General features: G+C 38.6%; 3 protein-coding genes across 7 annotated transcripts in view; 2 read left to right on the forward strand and 1 right to left on the reverse strand.

The window, feature by feature from the left end:
- The window catches only part of LOC122651836 (protein ENHANCED DISEASE RESISTANCE 2-like), a 160,103-nt gene extending 135,843 nt beyond the window's left edge, over window positions 1-24,260 (forward strand). For 3 of the 4 annotated variants that reach the window (XM_043845386.1, XM_043845388.1, XM_043845387.1), the window contains one exon: window positions 2,268-2,596. In XM_043845386.1, the coding sequence (XP_043701321.1) occupies window positions 2,268-2,360 (93 nt within the window). In that variant the 3' untranslated portion in view covers window positions 2,361-2,596. Of the gene's footprint in view, window positions 1-2,267; window positions 2,597-11,416; window positions 11,422-24,248 lie in introns of those variants that run through there. The other variant, XR_006331522.1, reaches the window with a different exon arrangement.
- Window positions 13,597-17,341, forward strand: LOC122651835 (leucine-rich repeat receptor-like protein kinase TDR). Its single transcript, XM_043845385.1, has 2 exons — window positions 13,597-16,437; window positions 16,804-17,341. The coding sequence occupies exons 1-2, from the start codon at window positions 13,818-13,820 to the stop codon at window positions 17,115-17,117; spliced, it is 2,934 nt and encodes a 977-aa protein (XP_043701320.1). The 5' UTR covers window positions 13,597-13,817; the 3' UTR covers window positions 17,118-17,341.
- LOC122651837 (aspartate aminotransferase, chloroplastic) lies at window positions 18,298-23,538 on the reverse strand. 2 transcript variants are annotated; one of them, XM_043845389.1, is made up of 12 exons: window positions 23,418-23,538; window positions 23,163-23,228; window positions 22,962-23,048; window positions 21,846-22,040; window positions 21,505-21,543; window positions 21,325-21,414; window positions 21,075-21,183; window positions 20,880-20,989; window positions 19,929-20,072; window positions 19,690-19,856; window positions 19,276-19,540; window positions 18,298-18,762 (listed from the first exon to the last, which is right to left on the reverse strand). In XM_043845389.1, the coding sequence occupies exons 2-12, from the start codon at window positions 23,226-23,228 to the stop codon at window positions 18,631-18,633; spliced, it is 1,404 nt and encodes a 467-aa protein (XP_043701324.1). In that variant the 5' UTR covers window positions 23,418-23,538; the 3' UTR covers window positions 18,298-18,630. The 2 variants fall into 2 exon arrangements, with proteins under 2 accessions (XP_043701324.1, XP_043701325.1); XM_043845390.1 differs by lacking the exon at window positions 23,418-23,538 and adding an exon at window positions 23,313-23,331.
- Window positions 24,261-27,661: the final 3,401 nt, after the last annotated feature.

Below are 27,661 nucleotides of genomic sequence, written 5' to 3' on the forward strand. Positions count from 1 at the left end.
ATTCTATCACAACTCACAAACCCCAAAATAGTAGAACTTTTTAACTGTTGATGTATACATTGACGCTGCCCTTCCCTAAAAGCTCGAACTGTTAGGGAAGGGCAGCGTTCCTTCACGTGGCACCGAGGGAGAAGAAATGTTAGGAAAACTCTTCCGATGCACTTCCCATGAGTCGAACACTTGACCTCCCTGCTCTTATACCATGTTCGCTACTGTTTCACGTAAAAGCTCGAACTGTTAGGGAAGGGCAGCATAAATATATGCATCAACATTAACAAAAAGCAGTAGATAGAGCCTTGAGCTCAACATTCAAGAAGAAAAAACAGCCAATGACACAAAGCTGGCGATATTGTAGGCTGATAGAAAAATGAGTTGCAGACCTAGAACATACCTCTCTTGCAACCGAGGTCTTAGGGGTCTGAAAGAAGACCCTTGGGAGACTCTATTGGGCCTTGCCTCAACTCCAATGGATCCTTGATGAGAGAGAAAAAGGAGCTGGAAGTCAGAGCTGGCAGTAGCTTCCAGTTCTAATTTTTTTTTTTTCCATCAATGTCTTCTAGATGATGGATGAACAACTCGAACAAGTCTTCTTACGTGGTACAACCTCTGTTTGAGCCCTCTACTCTTCTAGGATTCCAAACAAGAGGCACAATGGAGAGGGAGGTTTATGGTCATACCTTGCTCTGATACGAAGTTCAAAGTTCAAAGTAATGGAAGAGTAAGAGAAGAGGAGAGGAGGATGAGAAGAAAGAGCATACATTGAATGCTTGGGGAGAGAATCGATTTTTCTCCCCTATATTGACTTATTGCTTATACAATGTGGAATTACATAAATACACTCGTACTAACATAACAGAGCCTAGGGAGTTAAAAGGTAAAATTACAATACAAGATAACGGCAAGTGCCTTAAATACCCTTATTACATGAACTCTAACATTGAGCAAGCTGGGCATGTATGACATTTATTCCTCAGTTTGAGGGGGAGTGTTAGGTTACATATAGTGAGGGTATGATGGAAAATAGCATGTATTAGGACCTTATGGGACATTCATCATAATGTGATGGCTTTGGTTGACTCGCTCGGTGTCCATCTTTATTTCTCTTTTAGGGAAAGTAACAGGTCTGCAGATTTTTTGGCTAACTTAGCTTGTGAAAACTTTAGTAATTCAACTTTCTATGCAGGTCAAAGTCTTCCTCCGATTTTAAAGCGGATCTTGCTGGAAGATTCAGCTGGCTTACCAGTTTTTGGATTGTAATCCTTAAATTATCTTTGTTGGGTGGGTTTTTTTGTTTTGGTTTGGTTTGAGTGAGAGTTTAGTTTGCTCTTTTGGGCTGGGGTAAGGTGGGTTATGTCCCCCCCCCCCCAATTGTTTCTTGGTTTCATTTGATCATTAATAAAATTCTAGGAGCTTCCCTGGGTCCCAGATAATATTCGGGTTAAAGAGGCATTGATCTCTCTCATCTTCTCGCAAACCCTTTTCTGTTCTCTCTCTCTCTTCTTCAACTTCCTCTTCTTTCGCCTTATTTACTTGCTTTCTCTTAATTATTTAATCCTTAAGCTAGAACTCAGTCATCTTCTTCCATAGTTGTTGCTTACCGATGTGAGACATACTTTTCATCTTCCATAGGTTGTTTCCTACCACAAGGTGACAAAGCCTGGGGGGAGAGAGAGAGAGAGAGGAAAATATGCAAGAACAAGATGGTCGGTCATTCATGATAGCCCAAGATCTTTTAGTCGCATTTTATGTTTCAAGTGACTGGGTGGATTCAAGGTGTTAGACAGCTCATAGTCCTCATAATCCTAGGCTCCAAAGAGCTGGAGATCAAATTTTATAGACCTATGCTGTGCATCTTTTGTTAAATAAGAAGAAGCTATGCAATAGAATTTTATTTGAGTGTTCTGATTCTTCACTAAAAAGCCATTGGAGCAAAGACCCAGTTGGTAAATCTGATCTCTTATCTATCAACTTCATTATTGAAGTTGGTGTAAGTTTGGTTAAGTGTCCATCGTTTCTTCTTCTTAGAACCTAGAAATCAATGTAGGGATTCGTCATACTTTAGAAGGATCAAGTATTGTGGTGTTATGCGATCACAATTATGTGGAGTGTATGGAGCTTTAAATTTTTATTATTATTATTATTATTATAACATTAAATATTGAAAATGTATATTGTCTTCTTGAACTGGTTTCAGTAATTTCAGTTAAACAGACATGAGTGCTATACTGCATTGTTGTGTGCAATTAAGATCCCCTGTTTTTTTGCAGGCCAAGAAAGAGGATGAGCTGCCTGAGTACATTCTTGGTACAGTTCAATTAAATCGTGTGAAGCTCGATTCTGCTGTACCTTTTGAGGTTTGAGGAACATATCCATTGTCATTGTTTCTGCTATTCCAGTCACGGGTAAATAGTCATGGGTACCAGTATTTGCAGTAGTATTGCATCAATTCTACATCAAAATATACTGCATGCTGTAATAGTGTAAAAAGATACATGGTGATTCAGTTTGGTATTCCAACAAGCTTCTGCCAAATATCCCTTGTAACTTAGCAAAAGAAAATTATGAATATATCAATAAATACTGCCATTCTTCCATCCCAGTTAATGCATGAAGTAGTTGTTCTGCAGGATGTATGTAGTTGTCGCTTTGTGAAGCACCATCTATATGAGTTTTCCTTTTTCCAATTTGTGATCTACATAATCATCTCATTTCTTCTTATAAGAAAAAGCACAAGGGAATTGATAGAAGCCGATTGGAATAGGTGTGTTACGGTATTAATTTTTCAGATGGGAGCATAAATCCACTGTGGCGTGAAATCTCCAGAAACCTCTGACAGAAAAACTGACACGTGAAAAATAGGAAAAATAAAAACATGAGACTGCATCAGATTCCAAGAAGAGTTATTGTATTTGGAGTTTATGGAACTTCATGCCATTGTAGGTTCAGCATTGTGGGATGTAAACGGATCGCATACGAATCGGATGTGATAGGAGCCGGATATTCCCTAGCCGAATACAGATACCTCTAAACGGATTCGGATGCTGATCAAATTCAGATTTTCAACCATCTGTTTACTTCTCCGCCTTGTGTAACCCAGACCTTCCTCCCCCTAGCGGATACAATTCACTCTCACTCCATATCTCTTAGATCATAATTCCCATTTTCTCATATTCTAGAACCTGTTGTAGCTTCAAAAACCCTCAAGATCATTATTTACTTACTTTTTTATTATTAATTATTCAGATTTTTTTTTGGGCGGATTTTTATCGGAATATTCGGATTTTTTTTTCGAATATCTCTAAACGAATATGGATGTCCGTAAACGGATGTGGATCGGATTCGGATTTTCGGTTATCCAATTACATTCCTAAGTGTAAGGATGTCTTGGGATACCTATACCGTTTCAGTTTGGTACACTGCACATATGCCCATACCAATATTGTACCGAATACCAATTTAGTACAGGTATCTCATATCGATATTGTATCGAATCGGTTTTATTTGGCACACATGAAAACATGTATTTTGGTGTAGTATGGTGTATTTTCAATATTATGATCCATATCGATACCATACCAAATACCGACTCGATATGTATATTGCATAGCTATAGCATACCGAATTTATTCGATACGATTCAGTACCGATAATTCAGTACAAAAACGGTTTTTGTATTTGGTATTCGATACACATTGACATCCTTAGGTGAGTATCTTTTTCATTGCTAAAAGAGAGATTCTAAATCTATACATCTAGGCTTCTACGTATCGGTATATCTCTGTCAAGAGACAACTGATATGAAGGGGTATGTCCTAAGATATCAAATTCAATCATTCGGTATGTTTCGGTATTTGATATTCGGTACACATTGACAGCCTTAGGTGGGTGACTCTTTCATTGCTTAAAGAGAGATTCTAAATCCATGCATTTGGACTTCTCCTATGTATAGGTGTCTCTCTCATTTGTTACTGTATTAATATGGACCCAGTTTCTCCTCACAATAGAGGAGGGGATTCTCTTCATCATTGAGATTTCTAAACACTTTGATTAATATAGAAAATTGTATTTTCGACCGAGGTGAGAGTTAATGATAATACAAGAGTTTAATCACAAGGTCACATCATCATTGGAGAGGACGAGTGAGAAAACTTGATCCTATTTGTACTTTAGCTTAGAGAATGTTACCTGATCACATGCAAAGCGCAGCCCCTATGCCAGACACAAGACCGCATGAAATGACCACTATATCCTCAAATATTTCTGCCTTTCCATGGGGACATGGTGGTTATTTCACACAACCTTTTGTCTAACGCGGGGTCGCACACCGCACAGGACTAGATAGCCTTCTTTCTCCCTATATGTTTTTTTTTTTTTATCTTCAGTCCTTCATTGTCCCATTGACATCAATGTTGGGACCCACCAGCCGGGTGAGCATAGCGTGAATTGGCATTGCTTGTTAATTTTTTTTCACCATATTCAGATTAAAGTCATGTCGGTTTCCAACCATCAAACCAAACTTTTTTTCCTTTCGATAATATAATATGGCAAAACAAAGGTATCAAGTTGTTGGCACAAGACTCAAGAGCATTACAAGGAAAGAGATCGCTGTCTAGGCCTTTAGAGCCTGCACATGCACGGTTAATGGGAGCGCACGCACAAGCATCGATCTTGATAGGATTTTCATCTTTTCATGGGGGTAAGGCGGTACTTTCCATGGGAGCAGGACAGTTCTGTGTCTAGGTGCAGGAGCCATGTTGACCATACGACTAGGTAATGTTCTTTTCCCCTATAAATAAATACTCAGAAATTAAAGTTTACATCATCTCCAGAGAACTCGTATGCTACCATCTACATTATAGATTTAACAGCCACATACTTGAACCATTTTACAACTACGTTTTCACCTTTATCACCCAAAAAAAAAAAAAAAAAAATCACTCCCTTTGATATTTTTGAAAGAAAAAAAAAAAAAAAAGAACAAAAAACCGAGGCCAAACACCAGAGTTTGGTTCAAGAAGCAACTTCTCCAATTCTTGCACGTTCGTCCAAACTTCTGCAATTTGCCAACCTCTTAACATAGCCGTAGACTTTAAAACGCGTCATGAGTGTATTAAAATACGTAGACATAATATTGTCCAGTGCAACCACATTCCAGCCCACATGGTTTTGTTCTTGAAGTCCATTTTCAGACCCATAATGCATCATGTCATGTGAAGGTCTGCCACCACTTATATGGATATTCCATGCCTAAGCACAGTCAATGTGGGACTAAATTCGATGACACAACAGTTCAACCCTTTCAAAACACCTCTAGCAACAGCATCCAAAAGATTTGTTGACATTAGAAAACTTGTTTCAATTGTCCAAAGATACCTTTAAACAAAATACCAAAAACCAATCCAGATATGTTCAAAGTATTGATTAGAAAACCACACAAATTAGCACATAATGATGCAAGTTGAGAAAATATCAGCATAGGTTGAAGGTGGATTTGGTTCATTGAGGACAAAGGCAGAAGTAGGCACATTAAAAAGATGGGGCGTCAAAGACTGATCTAACCATCCATCGTTGGATCAATGTAATAATCTTACTAGGATTAGGGTGAGAATTAGTAAATACAACCTTGTTCTTTACAAATCAAATAAAATAACATGTAATCGCCATAACACTAACCAACCAATGGAGATTAGAATGAGATAAACTGTTATTCCCAAATAATCGGAGCATGAATGACATAAAGAACTGGTGAGTTAAGAGGTCAGTTCTTAAGCCCAGAGGCCCATATTCTTTTAGACATCTCACAAGAGAAAAATAAATGCCAGATGATTCAAAAAAATTACTACAAAGCACTAGACAACCATTTAATTAGCCAAACAATTAGGCACAGGCACACAAGAGTTAGATTTGCTCACCAAACTCCAATGGAAAACCCACTGCCTTGGGGTACACCACCTACTCAACCACATGACCTCTATAAATTTTTTGTTGTCACAGTCTCACAGGTCATGTGCCAAGTAGGTGAAACTCACCATTCATCACCTAGAGAGTCACGTGTGCTATAATTTATCCTCTAGCAGGACCCACCTTGAGTTCCAACTTCTCTCCCAGGTTCCTGGTCCATCCCCTTGGGAAGTTGTCTTTTCTCTCCTTGGCCATCAACATTCAACTGAACATTGTATTAAGGTGAAAAGGATCCTGGACAGGGTGTGAACATTGTATTAAGGTGAAAAGGATCCTGTCCAGCACCCTGTCCGGGCTGCATGTGCAGCGCCAGATTTGGTGAGGCGTGAAAATTCCGCCTCACCCCTGTGCTCAGACAAGGCGCTCGGACAGGGGTGAGGCGATCTTTTCACACCTGAACTACCTGATTCGGATTACATATTCAATTCAACTCTTCCCCTGTTTATTTGAAGCAAATGCCTTCGTCGTCTCTCCATGAAAATATTGCCGTCATTGTCTCAATTACCAATGTAAAGGTCAATGGCACCTGCCCACTATAGAAACTGAAACCTATACAGCATGCAGAAAAAATAAATGAACATAAAGAAAAACAATCACACAGTAGCAACGCAAGAATATACATGATTTGGCAAGGTATTTAAGTCCACGGAGAGATGAGAGCTGCTTCACTAGTAATGTAGAAAGGGTTACAAGCTTTCTTCCTCATACCTCTATGTTTTTTCAAAGAATTCCCAATAACCCGAATAACCCTCATTGCTACCAATTTATGGGAAAAGCAAAGAGGTACAAAACTCCGTAACAATCCCCATTGCTACCCTCAAGCCCTACGGGCTTTTAACAGCCCTTCGAAGGATACAAATGGCTTCATCACTTAACGTGTAGGTTCTTTGTCTAACATCCGAATATCCTACCCTTAACCATTCATGTGTAAGGATGGCCTGGCCATGGGCGCCACAGGTTTGGACAGGCAGGTGGAATGGATGAGTGAAAGGTGCCATGCCATGGAGTGGGGAATATCCCAACAATCATGTAAGACAACTAAATGCACTTTGAGGTGCTTTCGAGGAACTGCAGGACCTAGTCGACCTCTAGATAGGCAATTTATATTGAGAGCTATTCCTTAGGGCCCACAACCCGAACTACAGAATACAAGACATCAACCCTTAAAACCTATGTTCTTGGTAAAGCATTGTCTCCCTTTGCTTCATCTCTTGATGGCCTCCTGACATGCCTTGGTATTGAATCAGAGCAGCCTTAGGGCTACTCTATGTTTTCAAATTAGCACCCTGAATCTGAATGCAGGGTGATCAAAAGGTAGTCCAGGAGTGAAAGCAACCTTTCAACCACTGCGTGTCTCAGCTTTGAAACTTTTATATTGATACAGACATGGTTTTAGTACATGGTATCGGAACGAATATCGGCAACACAGAAAATCGATACAATATCGATACGGTATCGGCTTGGATCAGCTATATCAGACAAAATTACCCCTTGATTTCTTTAAAAAAATGAGTTTTCGGACCATTTTACCCCTTGCCCGTACCGTGGTACCAATATGGTATCGGAATCGATGACTAGCAAAACCAGTCCGTATCGCCCGATACGGGCAATACGATACCGATACCTAGAACCATGGATACAGATCACCCAACTTTGGTGGAACATCTAGATTAGCTACGTATACAATCCCCTTCTCCAATGTCATCTCAGAACCTCACCTTGCTCTTTAAACAATAGTTTGTGAATACTCTTATTTCTTTTTCAATAAAAAATGTTTGAAAAGTAATACTTTCTGCTACATTCCATAGAGGTAAAAGTTTGAGCATTCCACATGGGGAAGAGATAACCAAAGGAACAGATAGAGATTCATTGAGCTGCTTAGAAATCATACTCATTTCAAATCATCATCAATACTTTGTCTCTAAAGGCGAAAGCAACTCTCATAACAGTTAAATTTCGAGTATAACCAGGATTTTACATGGTCTACTCTTGAATAAGGCAAAAATGCGTACGAGCACACGTACTCTGAAATAGGGAAGTTCTGTTATTGGTGAAGTCTGATCTCAGTCCAGAAAGTGTTGTGGTGATTCTTCGATAGACTATTTTGTTTTCAAAACTCGTCAAAATGACCAAAACATTCATACATCAGCGCCGTAGAGCTTGTCAAGAGCTTTGATTTGATATGTATTTCGACCTAATTCAGTTCAGGTCCAAACTGATGGAATACAAAGGATAGTGTTGTAGTGTGTGTTCTCTTTTTACTTTGCAATTTCTTTTGCAAACTCGTCATTTTGAGCTTTGTTTGTCTAACAGGTTCGTCTTCCAAACAGAAGAATGCACAACTCAAGTACCATTGTACAACAACACATAACAACAATTAATGGTGTTCCTATATAGTGTTGGTACACTTACCTTTACGCATGACTCGGCACAGTTAGATGTTTGCCTTTTACCAACTTTTTGGTATCAATATTGATATTGTGCCGTTGAGGTAGTCAAGAGTGTTTTTTGTTGAACATACACATTTACAGGTCATAACATAGATTGATCAGCACTGTTTTAACTGTCGAGTAATTATAAGAAGTGGAAACAATAATCAAGAAATTGAATTCAAGCAAAAAAGGAGAATTGATGCGAAATAAAGAGCAGAAAAAGTTACTACAAGAAAGTATACAAACTTGTAAAAGTTGTATCATCCATATTCATTTCATTAATACCCAGAATTTGGATACTTTCTCAAATGATAATTGCTTGAGCATAGGAACGAGTTCAGGCTTTCCAGAATTTTAAACTCAGAACCAGGGATGGAAACAGACTGTACCAATACCAGTCTGGATCAGTTGATCCCATTGGTAAGTATTGGACGGAGCACTGTGGCCCAATGCCAATCCAGATCCGCCAATATGTCCGATCCGGTACTGATACTTCAGACCTTGTCAGTTTTTCTATGGCTGAAGTTGAACCATATTGGAACAATTGGGTCTGGGCCTTTGTGGATACAACAACAATAACAGAGCCTTATCCCAACTAAATGGGGTTAGCTATATGGATCCTTGTTCTCCAATCAGTTCTGTTTGAAATCATATAAGATACGAGACCTAACCTATACATGTCTTTCCTCACCATTTCACTTAAAGTTATTTTAAGCATACTTTTGGCTCTTTTAGTTCCTTCAATCTGGGGTTGCAACAAGGATGGATTGGGCCGGGCTTTTTAAAACCCCCGCCCAACCTTGAGTCCCCTTAGCTGGGCCCAGGTCCAACTGGGCCAGGCTAACCCTGATTGGCCCTGGTCATGGAGTGGGGGAACGGAGAGATACATGGATTGGACTGAGTTGGGCTGGGTCGAGGGAAAAAATATAGATTTTATCACTTATTATCTTTATATATAATATATTATAGGGCGGAAGTTCTCTGTGCAGCAGCGCAGGCTGGTTGCCCATTCAAGGGGGCAGGGTGATCATTTCGCCCACCCTCATGTGTTTGGGTGTAGCCTGCACTGCTACACAGAGAACATTTGGCTTATATTATATAACAAAATAAGCATGACATTTAAAGTTTATGATATATATAGTATATCAATATAAATATATATATTATAGTATTACTTAAACCAAGGTTGGGCTCGGCCGGGCCGAGCTCAATCCAAGGCCTCAACCCTGGCCTGACCTGACCCTAACTCAGGGCCAAAAATTTCTAGCCCTGACCCACCCTCAGGGCCAGATATCTCAACCCAAGCCTTGTTCGGGCTTAGGGCAAGCTAGGGCGGGTTCGAGCCAATAAGGCCAAAGTTACACCCCTAGTTCAATTTGAACCAAATCACTCCTCCGAACTAGAGCATCCCAAGGCCTCCGTTGAACTTGAACATGGCCATGTCACCCCAAACGACTCCCTCCTAACTTATCATATATAAGGCTACTCCTAACGCAACTCTAATATAGTCATTCCTTATTTCCGCTACACTTAATTTATCTATATGACGCTTCTTAATCACCCAACATTTCACACCATACGTCATAGTGGTTTAATTTATCTATATGGTGTTTATTAATTGTCCAAAATTTTGCACCATACATCATAACCGGCCATATGATAGTCCAATAAAATTTTCCTTTAAATTTTAAAGAAATGTGTCAATCACACAGTACTCCAGTCACACGTCTTCACTTTATCTATCATATTTTTATTCATTGAGAACCATCATCATCTATATCACCTTTTTTATTTATGATAGAGCTCAAATATCTAATATAATCACTTTGAGATATCTCCTTATCATCAATATTTGATCACCTCCTATACTGTCATAGTGTAGCTAAAGTTACACATCATATACTCCGTCTTTGTTCTACCTATCTTAAAGCCTTTTGATTCCAAAGTTGATCTCCATAACTCCAACATGGTATTAATAGCTACTTTTGTCTCATCTACCAACACAATATCATCAGCAACAAGTATACACTACAAAATCTCATCTTATATGTTTCTAGTTACATCGTCCATTATAAGCATAAACAAATAAAGGCTTAAGACTGATTCTTAATGTAGCCCAGCAGTAATTGGGAACTCACTATCTTGGCCCCCCACATTTTTTATACTAGTTATCACACCATTATACACATCTTTAATTATATATAAAAATTTACATAAGATCCTTCTCTTTTCTAGTATGTGCCAGATTAGCTCTCTAGGGACTCTATCATAGGTTTTTTCTAAGTCAATAAAGACCATATGAAGATCTTTCTTGCCACTCTATACCACCCATGAGTCTCCCAAGTAAGAATATGGCTTCCATCATGAATCTTCTTGGCATAAAGCCAAATTGGTTCTCCACAATAGTAATTTCCTTTCTCAGGTGGGTATCAATAACGCTCTCCTATAATTTCATCATATGACACATTAGTTTTATGTTTGTATAGTACAAAGGCATCAAATGTTTTAAGGCCTACACAACACAATAGTTCTCTTGTGGTTGAGTTGTTTTTTCCCTCTTTCCCATCTTGTCTTCTCGCTACTGTTTCCTACTCATTCTCATCTCAAACGGGCCTAATAGTGACCGATATGGCTTGGATATAGAAACAAAATCATACACGATGCAAAAAACAAACCAAAAGAGCAATCAAACAATCACAAAATGTAAGGCGATACGTGGTTCAACAAGGTGCCTACGTCAACGGAGAGATGAGAGTAGTTTCACTGGCAATGGAGAAAGCGTTACTAGTTCTCTTTCTCACTCCTCTCTATGTTTACAAAGAATTCCCATTAACCCTAATAACCCCATCACAACAATTTAAAGGGAAACAAAGATATACAAATTTCTGTAATTCTTCCCAATGTAAACCCTAAGAAACAAATCTTACAGGCTTTTAACAGTCCTTCGGAGGCGGCGCTACAACAAGTCCACATAATACAAGACATCAACCCTGAACATTGGTATCATTGACGTGGGGTTCAAGTTGGCGTAAAGGTCTTGAAACAAAACTTTGCCATTTATCCCTAGTTTAGTATATATGTTTTACAAAGGATCTCTACCCATTTTTGTAGAGTTGGTTGTATGGAATATGAATATAGGCCCCTCAAGACAACTAAAAAAGCCCCAAAAGAATTGTCCCCTTCTACAATCACTTTTGCTTAAACATATCTTTCTCTCTATCTCTCTCTTAAAGGTATAGGATTGTTTGATGCTTTTGAGATATGGTATCAAACGTTCATCCATTAGTGGTGTTACGAATTACTACTGTTACATTGTTACTTGTTTATTGATGATTAAGAGATAAGAAATCAACCATTGCCTTTCTCCTTTTTTGACCGTTTTGTTAAGGCAAATCCAATTCAAATGACAAACACGCTCTTACTTTAATCAGCCCTTCATCAAAAGAAGTGTTATTACTCCTCTCTGCTTTCTTCTTTCATTCCCACACGAACACACGGTCGGTGCATGTCTTTTCGATCACTAATCAATTTTTTTGGTGAATCTTTCTAGTAGTGTTTACATTTATTACTTTAAACTGTAACCGTGGCCTCCTCTTTTTTTTTTTTTGGCAAGACCCACTATGGGTCAAACAAAGGGATCCACTGAGGGGGCCAAAATGGGGTCCATGAAAGCTATTTATTATTACACTATTTATTATTACACTATTTATTATTATTTAAAAAGGGTAGGGACTTGTAGGGTCAAACCCTCACCTTCCCCTGGATTTACATTAGATCTCCATTGGCTAACGGCCACCACTGAATTAGAAGCTCATACCCCTGTAACCATGGCTTTGATTCCTATATGTGACGGCTCTATATGAGACTGCAAATTTGTGGATATACAGGTCTCAAGGCCTCCAATTTACATGTCAAGTTTTTTCCGAATGAGGATTTGGTATGTGACAAAACAGAATTCAGTACTACAATAAGGTGCATGAATGAATATTCACAAAGATATGGAATTAGAATGAAAGTTGTTAAATAACTAGAATTTGACTTATGGCCAAATTGAATTTTTATCCTCTCTTATTACTGCACGGTGCAGTAATGCATCGTGCGGTGACTGTAGAGGTCATGTCCATCATGTGGGGTCCATTGTGCCACATGGCCTCTACAGCGTCGCACGATGCAATACTGCACCGTACAGTAACAAGAGGTGATAAAGATCCGCAATTCCCTAAAATATTCAACTATCAAATTTGTCGCTAGATTCTTCCATGAGTCAAAATCAGGCCATGGTTAGAAATGTAATTGTACCTAATGCCATTACAATTTTAGATTAACCCTTTTACAACTTATTCCTCTTTTCTTCCCAACATTTTGAGTCTTGACCATCTTTTTCGTGGCAATGCCAGAAAAGGCCAATCCTATTAAACCCTTTTTCTTTTGTCAAAGTCATAAGCGATCACTCCCATTAGATCAGAATACCAGAATCAGATGGTCTCCGCTTTTGGCTTCAATCTTTGTTCATAAGGGAGGTTATATCATATTCATATATGAGCTAAACCATAGATGCTTCCAACCCTCCAAAAGAACAACTTGCTTCCCAAATCCCAATTGCCATTGCCGTTTTCTGCAAGTACTCTTAAATGTATGTTTGATCAGTATCACGGGAGATGTGTCAGAACAGCGCAAAGGGTTCTGTTCCCGTGAATACCCAAAACCATTTCAGGCTCTAAGTATGAACAGGACATAAAGTGAACAGAGAAAACTAATGTAATCATGAAGACAACTTTTGTATCTTCTTAGGCTAAGGTCACTCGTATCATCAAATCATATGAGAATAAAAGGTATATATGGCTACAAACGTAGCTCAAATGAAGATGACCTGGGTCCACCACCGTCTGATTACACGATCGTAATCATTAAATTCATCAGATTTGAATTGAATGGAATTGAATCCCTCTGCACAATAGACAGAGGTACAAGGACAGCAGATCATCGTGTAGGGTAAATCCCAGACTAAATAAGTGAAGAGTAGAAGACCGTTTGATTCAATCTCATGAAAATGATAAAATTCTCACACTTTTACCTTTACTGACCTTTCAATACCTATCACTGTTGGCATTATTGGATTCTCTTCAGTGGTAAAGGTGGAATTAAATAAAGGAGATGGTGGATTAGATTTTTAGGGTTTTTCTTTCTTCCCTGGGGCCTAGTTGGGGGTAGTGGCAAACACCATCCAATTAAATTAGGACTTATGGTCCCTCATGAACCCAAAAGCATTCCCAATGATATTCTCAAATCAACTAATCCGACGACGTCATTTCCTCCTTTTCCTCCTCCTACTTTCTCTATTCCCCATGCAGCACTTGAACCAGTAGAGTGTATTATAAGCTTCGCTCACATAGATGATAGAAGTTAGTAACATCTCTTCTAAAAATGCGAGTTCCAATGGAAATGCGAGTGGGCTTGGCCCCAACCCTCCTCCTCTTAGCTTTGATGCTTACCGCAGTAGTTTCGGCGGCAGATATCTTCTCTGATGCGCTTCTGGGCTTAAAATCAGAGCTCATTGATGGTTCAAACAGCTTGCATGATTGGTCGATTCCCACCGGAGGAAGCACACCTGGAAAAATCTTAGCTTGTTCTTGGTCAGGGATCACCTGTACCAAGAACTCCAGCATGATCGTTGGTCTAGACCTGTCAAGGAAGAGCCTCTCTGGTTCAATCTCTGGTAAACACATCAAGCTCCTTTACAATCTAGAGGACCTCAATCTCAGTCACAACTCTTTCTCTGGGCAACTTCCACCGGAGATATTCAATCTCACTAATCTGAGGAGCTTAGACATCAGCAGAAACAACTTCAGTGGCCAATTCCCAGCAGGAATTTCTGCAGTTCAACACCTGGTATTGCTTGATGCATTCAGCAACAGCTTCTCAGGCCCCTTGCCTCCGGAAGTAGCCCAACTGGGTTTACTCAAGGTACTTAACTTAGCTGGTAGCTATTTCGATGGCCCAATCCCGTCTGATTATGGGTCTTTCAAGAGTCTTGAATTTCTTCATCTTGCTGGGAATTTACTCAACGGTGAAATCCCTCCAGAGCTTGGAAAGCTCAAAACAATTACCCATATGGAGATTGGATACAACTCTTACCATGGAAGCATCCCCTGGCAATTGGGTAACATGAGCGAGCTTCAATATCTTGACATGGCTGATGCAAATCTGTCTGGTCCAATCCCCAATCATCTCTGCAATCTCACCAACCTCCGGTCTCTGTTCCTGTTCATGAACTGGCTAACTGGATCAATACCTCAGGGGTTTGGCAATATCACATCTCTTGTAAGCTTGGATCTCTCTGATAACAGGATTTCTGGGTCCATTCCAGACAGCTTTGCAGGCTTGAAGAATCTCCGTCTGCTCAGCCTTATGTACAACGATATGAGTGGGTCTGTTCCTGAGAGTATAGCAGAGCTTCCACTCCTGGATACGCTTTTGATATGGAACAATTTATTCTCTGGACCATTGCCTCAGAGCTTAGGGAGGAACTCTAAACTGAAGTGGGTGGATGTTTCTACAAATAGTCTCACTGGGAGTATTCCACCGGACATATGTGCAGGAGGTACCTTGCTTAAACTGATGCTGTTCTCAAATTACTTTACAGGTGGGCTTTCTCCTCTTGCAAATTGCTCTTCCCTTGTCCGACTCCGGGTGGAAGATAATTCCTTCTCTGGTGAGATTCCCTTGAAATTTAGCCTTCTTCCTGATATTACATATGTCGACCTCGCCGGAAATAAATTCACTGGAGGGATCCCCAGAGACATTTGGCAAGCTTCCAAGCTCCAATACTTTAACATCTCTGAGAATCCAGGCTTACAAGGAGAACTTCCTGCCAAAACATGGTCGCTGCCGCTTCTGCAGAACTTCTCAGCGTTCTCTTGTAATATCTCAGGCAATCTGCCTCCATTTGGATCCTGCAATTCTGTTTCTGTACTTGAACTGAACAGAAACAGTTTATCAGGGTCCATCTCGGACAGCATTGCCAACTGCCAGGCTCTTGAGAGGATGGAATTGGCTTACAACAACTTGACAGGTTATTTACCTGTTGTGCTTGCAAGTCTTCCCACCCTACGTATCGTGGATCTATCACACAATGAATTCAAAGGTTCCATACCAGTGAAGTTTGGAAATTCTTCAAGCTTGGCACTTCTAAACGTTTCTTTCAATGATATTTCCGGTTATATCCCTCCAGAACAGATTTTCAGATCCATGGGTGCGACTGCTTTCATTGGAAATCCACAACTATGTGGAGAACCACTGTCGCCATGTCCTGATTCAGAGGAAATTCCACATGTGGCTGGTTTCAGATTGGGAAGCAAAGGCACAGAGAAGCTTATATGGGTTCTGCTACCATGTGCAGGGGTGGTTTTGTTAATTGTGATGGCAGCTCTGGCTATCTTTTATCTTCAGAAGGGAAGTAATGGCCAATGGAAAATGGTGCCATTTATTGGGCTTCCTCGATTTACAGCAAATGATGTGCTAAGGAGCTTCAGTTACACGGAATCCATAGAGCCGGTGCCACCATTATCAGCTCCAGTCAGTAAGGTTGTTCTGCCAACAGGAATAACAGTCTCAGTGAAGAAGATTGAATGGGGAGCAAGTATGAGAGGTACGATGACAGAATTTATAACCCGCATGGGTAATGCTAGGCATAAGAATTTGACCAGATTGTTGGGGTTCTGTAGCAACAAGCATGTTGCATATCTTCTTTATGATTACTTGCCTAATGGAAACCTGGCAGAGAAGATGAATATGAAAAGGGAATCCCCCATTAGTACTTGGTCAGCTAAGTATAAACTTGTGATAGGGATTGCGAGGGGCCTCTGCTACCTTCACCATGAATGCTATCCTGCAATTCCACATGGAGATTTGAAGGCAAGTAACATAGTGTTTGACGAAAACCTGGAGCCTCATCTTGCAGAATTTGGGCTCAGAACTCTGCTGCAGATGAGTGAAGGTTCACTTCGAAGAAGTACATCCAGTACTGGTACACTATCAAATTCAGGTATGTTGTACTACTTTCCTGTTCTCTAACATACCTTTTGGGAAATGTCTGAATCACCATTTGATATTTCTTAAACTTTTGTTAAAATTATTAAAGGTCAAACAGGAAAAGGGCGAGTAGTGTCAGAGATCATTACAGTTTTGGTTTCCTTCCGATACCAGTTATGATGTTCTAGGATAACAAATTGTATGGTATTTTCCAAAACTCAATTTTCTCCTAAGGCTAGCTCCCATCTTTGTTGACTAAACCCATGAAAGGAAATTGTGTTGTCTGAATGATAAGACCTTGGAAGCTCATCTGTCATTCAAATTTCTTTCTACCTTGCATGAACTGGAGTACTCAGAACCGTTTTACACTTTTGTGCAGGTGATTTCAACAGTACCACCAAAGATGAGCTCTGCAGAGACATTTACAGTTTTGGGGAGGTCTTACTGGAAATTATAACTAATGGCAGACTAACGAACGGGGGAGCGAGCATACACAGCACACCGAAAGACAGAATTTTAAAAGAGATTTATGATGAGAATGAAGTTGGTGCCATTGGTGAACTGAAAGAGGAGACGGAACTTGTTCTTGAAGTTGCTTTGCTTTGTACTAGGAGCAGACCATCAGATAGACCATCCATGGAAGATGCCCTAAAACTTTTATCAGGGTTGAGACCACACAGCAAACACTGTTGATTTTGAACCAGAAGGGAAAAAAGTCCTGTTTAGATATGTCCACATTAAAAGCTGTCAGAAAAGTTGTGTATGTAAGCTTGTAGTAGTGATTCTCTCTGTTTGCATCTCTTAGTTTAATTTTCTAATAGTGTTATTTCATATAGTTCCTTCTCTTGTGTATTCTTAAAAACTTTGCAACGGGTTGACAATGGTCAATTATTGTATCTATTTGATGTTTTTCACTTGAAAGGCCATAATATCTAAAGGTATCACAACAATCGCGTTGCAAACTAAGAAATGTGCTTTTCATTAAATCATGACTTATGATACAAGTTGCACTAGACATGTCTCTCTATATACACTAAGGAATACTTTTCATATACTACCTTTATTTGAATGGATGACATGAGAAAACCCCACAACAACATGCTCACATTCTTTCACTACAGTTTTCTGGCCTGCAGATTATTCAACCCTACAGTATATCTCCTCGCTTTTAAAATTTTCAGAATCATCATACTGGACAATTTGTTTTAATAACAAACTTAACAACACCTACCCACACAGGTCCTTAAAAACCAGTTCAACAAAAACCTTTCCATTTAGTGACACCAGAAGGCAAAAATTTGCAATAGAAGTGCTGTCTAATTTGAGGAAAATAGTGTAATTGCATAATTTCAATACAAAGCATTTGTAGATAGTATCTATTACAATACTGCACTCCCATATGTTTAAGTTCCACAGAGTGCATAATTAGAAACTAGAATTACCAACAGTGCAGATACTCTCTACTAGTCCTAGAAATCCTATGTGAGATTGATGTGCTGCTATCTCTATGACAGAGCCTTCTATGGTATAGATGGGCCTTCTTTTTGGGGTTCCTCTCCCCCTTAATTGTTTTTATTTAACGAAAAATTTTCAAAATACAGTAGCATGACAACAAGAAGAAGAAGTAGTATTAACAATATCAATATCAAGAGTATAGGTACTACCATTAACAACAATAAAGAAAGTATAGTTATAGTAGTAGCAGTATTACTAATATCAAGATGTACATGTACTACCACAAATTTAATAATGCCAAAACCTTAAAAATCAATTGAATAAAAACTCAAAACACTATCCAAAATAAATTGCACAAGAGGGCCATTAGTATGTGAGCTGAGAGTTATGCAAAAACATTAACTCAAGAGATAATCAAACATCCAACATAACCTTAAATGTGTAAATCAACTGGCTAACTTTGAAATACATAGAGAGGTATTGGCGCTAAAGGCCTCATTCCACAAGAAGAAATTATTGGTAGGCATTCAAGCCCATCATTAGAACTTCAGATACAACATATTTTGGACAATGTGACAATAAACCTACATTACAAGGTTTCCATAAGATAATTACCAGCTACTTGCAAAATAATGGACTCCCAAAATTCCTATGGTAGGGTTCTAAAAGACTGGAAACCCACAAGGTAAAAAAGATTTCCAGCCCAGCCACCACCACCATGTAAGAAGAGTAAATCATCATGTATTCTCTTTTAACTAACATTGTGGAAAGAATCAATGATGGCATCTGCAAGATATTCACATTTGGCTAAAGACAATCCAGCCAATGATATCCTCCCATCCTTGGTCATGTACACGTGCCACTTGTTTGTCATATTATCACTCTGGTAAGACAAGGGAAAAGGAAAAAAGAATTAGAAAGTCTGCAAAAAAAGATAGACATGAGAGAAATTTGAGAAATAAGTAGAGTCAATGATTGCACTCCAGAGGTTAGGATACCATATAAGTCATGAAAATCTGGTTATCCAAATATAGCTTGTTATCAGATAACAGACATGAGAACTGGTATAGTTCATGTATCAAAGAAGGTAGCTAGCCTACAAGCCAAATTAGAAAAACACCCTCAGGCTCCATGCTCTGTGAGTGACATGTCTCCAGATGGTGTTCTGGTAGTCTATAATGTATCTCTAGGACATGAATCAAATGGCAAATATTATCTTAGTTGCTCTTCCTTACTTACCAAAGTAGGACTAGCCAGTTCCCCGTTGACCAGAATATGAGAGCCTGTGCTAAGGATCTCAAACCCCGGGTGACAAGAATTCAAGAATGCTGATGTAGTTGCACAAAAATGAATATCATAACCTAGGGAAAGTATGAAAAATTGAAAGGGGCCTAACCTGTGTTTTGTTTAGGCCTGTAAAAGAGAACATGCCAATCTGCTTAAGGATAAATGACCAATCTTTCCCACTTTTATCCTTTGCAGAGAGACTGTCAAATAGCTTCTGTCTCACATTCTTTATCCTTCCAGCCATCATTTCCATCTCTTCTTTCCATTCATTGAAGATAGCAGGATCCCCGACTACATTGGCAACAATTCTAGCCCCATGGACGGAAGGATTTGAGTACATCGGTCGAGCAATTCTTTTCAGCTGGCTCTTCACCCTGAACATGGAAATGCCTACACATTTAAGTATCCAACAGGTCCCCGACCTAGATATACTAGGTCCATACCTTGCAAACTAAGCACAGTGTACAGATCCTTTCTATCTTAAGTGCAAAATAGAAATTTTAGCAGAACTAGCTCACTTCACCTTGCAGCTGCATCTGATGATGAGCACAGAACATTTATGGCTCCAATCCTTTCTGCATAAAGCCCCAGGTTTTTACTGTATGACTGAGCAACCAAGAGCTCCAAACCACGTGCAGCAAACAATCTCACGGATGAAGCATCTGCATCAAGGCTTCCACTTGCAAATCCCTGCATGGCAGCATTTCAGTTGAGGCACAGTCTAAGTCCCTGACAACCATAGCCAACAAGAAACAGCCTCACCTGGTATGCAACATCAAAGAATGGGATGTGGTTCTTCTCTTGAATGACATCAGCAATTTTCTCCCACTGTTCAGGGGTGGGGTCAATGCCGGTTGGGTTGTGAGCACATCCATGAAGCAATATGAAAGATCCATCAGGTGCTGCCTGAACAAGGAGAAACAAAATCAATTATCAATAGACCAAAATATTGTTATGGATGACATTAGATTGAAAAAATATGAATTTGATATGATAATTTTGGAAATATCAAAATCCACAAAGTCAAATGAAAAATCACAATTAGAGAATTCACACAAATTCTTTGAAATCATTCTGGATTGCAAGCAAACAAACTGGGGATTTATAGTCAACTGGAAAAAAAAAGAAGGAAATAGTACGAAGGAAAAAACGAATACAAACGACCCTACACCACACCAGAATGCATCTCTGAGGCCTTTCAGTTCCTTTCGCTACAAAATGACCAGATTATGACTCAGCTCGGGTAACAGATTATGAATGATTAGGGAAACATTGTAAATTTGGAAAAAGAAAAAAAAAAAGAGTCACAGCTCTTAAACCAAGAATGAAACATATTAGCACAGAGTGCATATGAAGCAACTTTCTCTCAATATATATTAACTTTTGCTTTAGAAGGGGGAAAAGTAGAGATAAGAATGAAAACAAAGGAAAAGGATATAGCAAGCTGAAACTAACAATAAAATCGATAAATTAGTTTACAACATGTAGACATAAGGCTAAGAAGTGCATTTCATAGTTATGGCCAATAGGTAACACTGCATTCTTTGGTATGTGTTACTAAGAAGTGCATTTCATAGTTATCGGTACAACTGCACTCTTTGGTATGTGTAACTCCTAAAATCTGACATATTACAATAATTCAAGTCCAGGTTTGATTTATTCAAGTTGTGTTGCTAGTTAAATCAAGCTACCAGATTGTGATATGTGCATTACCCTTATGTCTGATATCATCCCATCAAAATCTAACCCAACAGTTTTCGGGTCATAGTATCGATATTCTGACCAAGGAACTTTAGCATCGTTGAAAATGTTCTTATGGTTACCTGACACAAGGATGTCAAAGATTCAATCAGTAGCCTTGAGATGAATAAAACCTAACAAGAACATAGAGAAAACAATTATACACACCCCAAGTTGGAGATGATATAAGAACTTTTGCACCAGGAAAATATCGTTCTATGAGAGCTGCTGCAAGGCGAAGAGAACCAGTCCCAGAAAGACCTTGAACAGTAGCAACCTTAAAAGAAAAGGAAGAAAGAAATTGCAATAATTAATACGAAAAAGTTGAGAGTCGACTTAATATATGCATAAATATATAGATCTGAATGGGATGTATTTCTATGAAATGCAAATGCAAATAACTAATATTTCCACATACTCTATTTTGTTTGATGACAGCATTGTCAGCCCCAAATAGCAACTCTGCAGTAACTTTATTGAATGCAGCCAAACCTTCAATTGGAAGATACTGCAAAATTACTTGAAAATTAACTGTCAAACAATAAAGCAAATAAATTTGGCAACAGGGAATTCCACTCATTTGAGAACTTTCAGATACCTCTTTGTTTTCCCCTCTCTCCAGCATAAGCTTCTCCGCCTAGATAATGAAAAATTGTGCATGCTAGTTAGACTGATCTCAATTTTCTTGTAAAAGAAAAGGCGGGGAGAAAACATCTGATTTACAAGTTGACTGACCTTCACAGGTCATTAAAAGTTAAAAAGTAAGCCTTTCCTATGACCTAAATATGAATCCAAAAACATCTAGACTAGCATCCACAATGACAAGACTACCAAGTTGGGAGGACACCCAGAATAAAGTTCTAAAAGAAAATGTAAAATTCTTTTCTATTTTTTCCTTAGGAAATGAACTTCTCCAATAGATTGCGTAGGAAAACTAACCTTCTTGACCACATTAAGCACGTAAGGTTGAAGTTCTTCTGTTCGATAGGCTCCAACTCCAAGATTGAGCTTCATATCATTGGTGTCTGCTTTGAATGCTTCAGAAACTCCAAGAATTGGATCTGGAGGGGCCATGGCAATGCCTTCAAAGCGAGAAACATTAACTGCAACTGCCATGGTTACCCGACCCAAACACTGCAAAAACATCAAGATCTAACTCAGACTGTTGGAAAAGCAAAGCACCCATTCGGCAAACAGCATTTATTAATAAGCTAGCATTCAGGTTTAAGTGACTGTCAGCATTGAGCAAGTCCTCCTAAATATGAACATTTGAAACTCGGAGAGAGTTGAGAAGCTCTTTTGGAAACTAAGGAAATGATGTGTGGCAGGGGGGCTGTTACATAATCACGAATAATTTGCACTATCCTAAGCAAAATTTAGAATAAAAGAAACATGTTAGATTAGCTAAGTGCATGGTAGACACAATTGCACATGCTTGAATTTCTAATGCAGCAATGCAAGCATATATTTAAAAGTTGGATTCCAAACAATGCCTTTTTAGAGTTTTGAAGGGGGGAAATCTCTTTCATGAGCTTAACTAAATAGGTGACATTTCATGGATTTCATAAGCAAATGAGAAACAATAACGACATTTTGATTCAATCCATCAGCATAATTATGAAAGTAACAAAATCAACGTTTCAACTAAAATAATCTAATGTTCGTTAGAATAAACATAATTGGAAATGCATAGTACTTTATTAGTTTGTTTGCAATATACAACTAATTCACAAAGATAACTTTAAGCTGCAAAAACATGGGTTGGATTTGTGCTGTGAGAGGCATCATTCAGTATGATAAATAGCATGTGTAATAGACAGGAAACTTTAATCGATGAAAACAATAAAAGTAAAGCAAGATGCAAGTCTGGTGAAACCTGAAGGCAAACAAATATAACATGAAGCCAACGAGGGGCATATTCAAACCAAATTAGATTCCTAAACAGGAGAGTTCAGAATTGTCTCTCTTTATTAACCATAAAAAGATATTTAATGTTTCTTAATCGATTATTATCCTTATCTCAACCCCCGCCCCAAGAAAATACCATGACAATACCTGTGACTTGAGAAAGGGATTTCCTTTCGCTTTCCCAAACAACTGTCTTACATCAGAGCTCCCGATTTTCGTCTTCCGCAAAGATGTCTGTTTACAAGTAGAGTATCAAATGCCTAGTCCGAAGAGAAACTGTAAATTGAATTTTAACAATTGCAAGACTCTAAATTGAAATATATCTATAAAAGTAGAAGTATCAATTACCTTGCAATTTGCGGGAAAAGCAGACGGACCAGCGGAGGCAACAGAAAGCATCGCTGAAGAAGCCATCTGAAACAAAACGATACGAATCGATAAGATCAATACGCAGAGAACTGATTTGAGGCTCAGGAGCAAACACAGATAATTGAATACTTGAGAAGGCAGAATCTGATCTACAAAGAACTTAATGAAGTGGATGAAATTACATAAATTCCAGTGATTGGTATGATCTGATCGAAGAAAAATAAAAGATCTCACCTCAACAGTGTGATCGACGCCTAATGCGGTAAGTGGAAGTGCCTTTCAGGATCGGAGATTTCGAAGAAGGAAAGAAGTGAAATCGTTGTAATCGATAAAAGAACAATAACGAGCGAAGGTGCTCTATAAACAGAAAAGGCGCCCGCTCGCTTTCTTTTACAATCCATTATTATCTATATGGGCATCCAGTGCCAAGTCAATCCAGCTCCCTCCTGCTAAATGCCAGGTGGCAACTCCATAACGACTCACGGGAAAAAGCAAAGAGGTACGAATAATATGTTTGCGACGCTAAAAACGACTCCCGAGTCCCGACCTCGGCGCAACGGTTATTGGTTGCTCTGTTACAATCCAATGGGCGTAGTTGAATGGGCTACGGGACGTATCTCAGCCGTACATCCTTGCGAAGTGCATTTCACGTTTGTGCCCGATGATAGATTTCGCTTGGTTGTAAAGGGAATTGAAATGAAATCAGATCACTATTAAAATGGAATTTCAATAGTGAAATTTGATTATTAATTTTCATTTTATTTGATAAAATAATTTTTGTATTTGAAAATAAAATAAATTTTACATTTTAAAGTACAATTAACAAGGGAAAGAGTGGTAACAATATCGCAGAGAACCCTCACATCACACATTCACACCAAGGATGGTGCGAAGAATGATATCATCTAAATTGGGCACACATGGTCAGCGCAGAGAGAAAAAACAATAAATAAATGCCATATGAGAAGCGATGTTACTCTAGTGGAATGCGTTATCAAATATGATAAGAATTTTAGGTAGATTTTGATACCAAAAAAAAATTTAGGTAGATTTTATAATAATGAGTATAAAGTTTTTCTTTTTCTTCTCAAAAGTGATTTCACTTCCCTTTACTTGCAACCAAATGGACCTTCAAAAAAAAATGTATGTAAAAAAAAAAAAAGAAAATTTACACATACCACCCCTGAGGTTTGACTAAATGATATTTTCACCACCCGATTTTGGAAAATTCTGCGTACCCCCCCTGAGGTTTGCAAACGGTAACAAATAAGCCCATTCCATCAGTTCATGACTAATACTGTTAAAAATTAAAATTGAACTGACGGAATTGCCCTCACAAGAAAAAAGAAAAAATACCTGCAACTCATCTTCCCCAATCGATTTTGAGGAAGATGAGTTGCAAGCTATAGATAGAAGGTCTATCCATTAGAACAGCAAGCCCAGCTTTATCTCGACAAGGAAGCAACTTCAACCAGGGAGTTAGGTTCTTAGTAACAACAACATCCCGTGGCAAAGCACCATATCTAAGGGTACTCAAGAATGGTCGAAAGCTCCAATGTGGAGAAGCATAAGCAATAGATGATTCCAAGCCCAAAGGCAAATACATCTTCCATTTCCGAAACCCCATCTCCGACCCTCTCAAAACCCATCTCTGCTAAAACCGCCATCATCTCCACTAACCCCTATTTCTCCTTTCATCCGTATTCTTTTCTCTTTATTTTTTTATCATTTTCATTCTAAAAACCCTCATCCCACCATCACCGATTCTCCTCTCCATTACTTTTCACTTCTAATCTAACCGACATCCTTGTCTAAACAAAACCCCAATCTGAATTCCAGCCACGACCACACCCATCCTCAACTAATTTATCATTTCTGATCCCATCATGTCTTTGATTTCCTTTTCCATTTTCCCTCCCAATAACCGTCGGATCCCTATTTCATTTCTTTTATTCCCATTTTTCCAAACCCAACACAGAATCAGAATCCATTGTCGGCTGGGGTGCAAAGAAATGTGGAGCAGAAAAAATAGAAGAAGATTAGCAAGAAGAAGAGGAAACCCGGGAGGAGAAGAAGGAGATGGGGAGGAAATTGTGCGGACATAGAAGTTAATCGAAGCACAGAAGAGACCTGAGAAGGTGTGGGTCAGATATTTCCAGGTTGAATGGACCTAATCTTGGGGACATCGAAGACACCCCACAACTCAACTCCGGGAGGTTTCGCATTTGCGCTCGATACAAGATCAAATCCACCCCCATCGTTCGTAGTTCCAGCTACTTTGCGTAAATGATCACAACTCCAGCTCACGAATCCGGAATTTTTAACCTAATCAAAGCAGCATAAAATCCCATTAGTTATTACTCTTTGAACTTAAATTGCAATTTTGAAGACGGTAACAATTAAAAAACCCTAGATTCTGAACAGAAATAAAGCTGATCGTAGAGTTAAAAGCAAAAGCAAGAAACACAGATACAAATAGGTTAAAACCTAAAGCAAATGGAAGAGGGAAAGGAAAGAGAGTGAATCAGGATCAGTTCCATGGTGTTCCCTACAAGGATACCTGCAACTTATCTTCCCCAAATCAATTGGGAAAGATGAGTTGCAGGTGTTTTTTTTTTTTTCTTGTAAGGGTAATTCCGTCAGTTCAAGTCTAATTTTTAACAGTGTTAGGCATGAACTGACGGAATGGGCTTATTTGTTACCGTTTGCAAACCTCAGGAGGGTACGCAGAATTTTCCAACACTGGGGGGTGAAAATATCCTTTCATCAAACCTCAGGGGTGGTATGTGTAAATTTCCCAAAAAAAAATTATGTATATGTGACACTTTATGTATGCACCCTCTCATATATTTTCTCTTCTCGCTAATCATTGATACATGTGGATCCCCTGTTGTACACTCCAACACTCATCGAAAAGGGCATTTCCCTCTCTAGCGTATCCGATGTCAATATACAACACTAGTGTATAGAACCTTCTCCCATAAAAAAAATAAAGTTGTAACAGATACATCATCCAAGTGAAAGACTTTGCATCCCCACTGTGGATATTATTGATAGTTGTCACTTCAATATTTGAGAAATATTTTAAATATATGTATCATTCTAGCTCTTAGATAATAGATTGAGCTAGTATGTGGGGAGTAAATACTCTCCACATGCATGGAGTTGATCCAGATTCATCCAATGGTAGTTACAAAAATATCTCAATCCAATAGCTTTAAAAGTGGCTGCATGGAATATGTACTACCCACGCAACCAAGCAATGTTCTTTCTGTCATAAATTATTTATAAATTAAAAGTATTAAAGTTTACTCATTAAATATTGTTACTAATTATCATAAAGTGAATAGATATTTATTTTATATCAAACAACTTCCATGCCACCAAGTATAGAATACAAAACATATCCTTTTATTTGGACTCTCCCCCACCCTTTTATGCTATGTAAATATATAATGGAAATTTTGGGGAAAAGGAACGCTAACTTGTGTTGTAGCACGATGCGTACCTGTGCTCAAGCACAGTCACGTATGAAATGATCGGTGCACCCCTGGTCCTTTCCACCTTTTCAAGGGGTGCGCCAATCATTTTACGCACGGTTGTGCCTTGGCGCAAGTACATGCTGCATTGCAACATCGGTTAACGTTCTTTCTCCCCAAATTTTATTAATCAAAAAATGATGTCATTAATGAATCAACAATTGGCTAGGGTCATCGTTGAAGTTCTCATTCTGAACTTAGGGAGTTTTTTGAATGTGGTGAGTCCACCATACCAACTACTCTGAGGTGATTGAATAGGAAAGAAAATAAGAGAGATTTTAGGAACTGGTTCTATGGCATTGATTGAGGTACCGACTGAGAAGTGCCTGGGATATTATACAAATAAGAATTAGGATGAGATGATTTTGCAACTATAATATAGAGGAAAATTTTAATTGGGTTTTGGAGATTGTTTTAGATATACACAAATGTTTCCTTAAAATACACAAATTTGGAGAGTTACAGTTCCTAAATTGCCTATGGCATTGAATAAGAGCAAGGAGCAATGGACAGCCAGCTGTAACCCCAAATTGTTTTTGTCCAAAAGCAAAAAATAGCTAGTGAAGAAAAAGGTAACCAACAAAGCTTTGGGAGAAAAAGGTTAGGACAATGAGAAGCATATGATGGCATCCTTGTAGTTTTCCTAAAACAAATTTTATTTCCTAAATTCTCTTAATTTTCCCAATCTAACTCCTTCGAATAATTATCAAATCACTTACCAAATTAATTCTCTCACAAAAATATAATATGCATATCTCTCTCTCTCTCTCTCTCTCTCTATGTGTCTAATCAGACAAGGAGAACAGAGTCTACAAGCCTCAGCCTTCTCTCTTCGTTCTAAAACCAAGGTTTGCTTCTGAACTTTTCAAATAAAAAATTATCATATTCTACCTTGTATAAATTATTTTTCTTTAGAATTTTTATTACTTAGACGAAAAT

Source organism: Telopea speciosissima, chromosome 2, assembly GCF_018873765.1.
Source record: "Telopea speciosissima isolate NSW1024214 ecotype Mountain lineage chromosome 2, Tspe_v1, whole genome shotgun sequence".
In the NCBI taxonomy this organism is placed as follows: domain Eukaryota; kingdom Viridiplantae; phylum Streptophyta; class Magnoliopsida; order Proteales; family Proteaceae; genus Telopea; species Telopea speciosissima.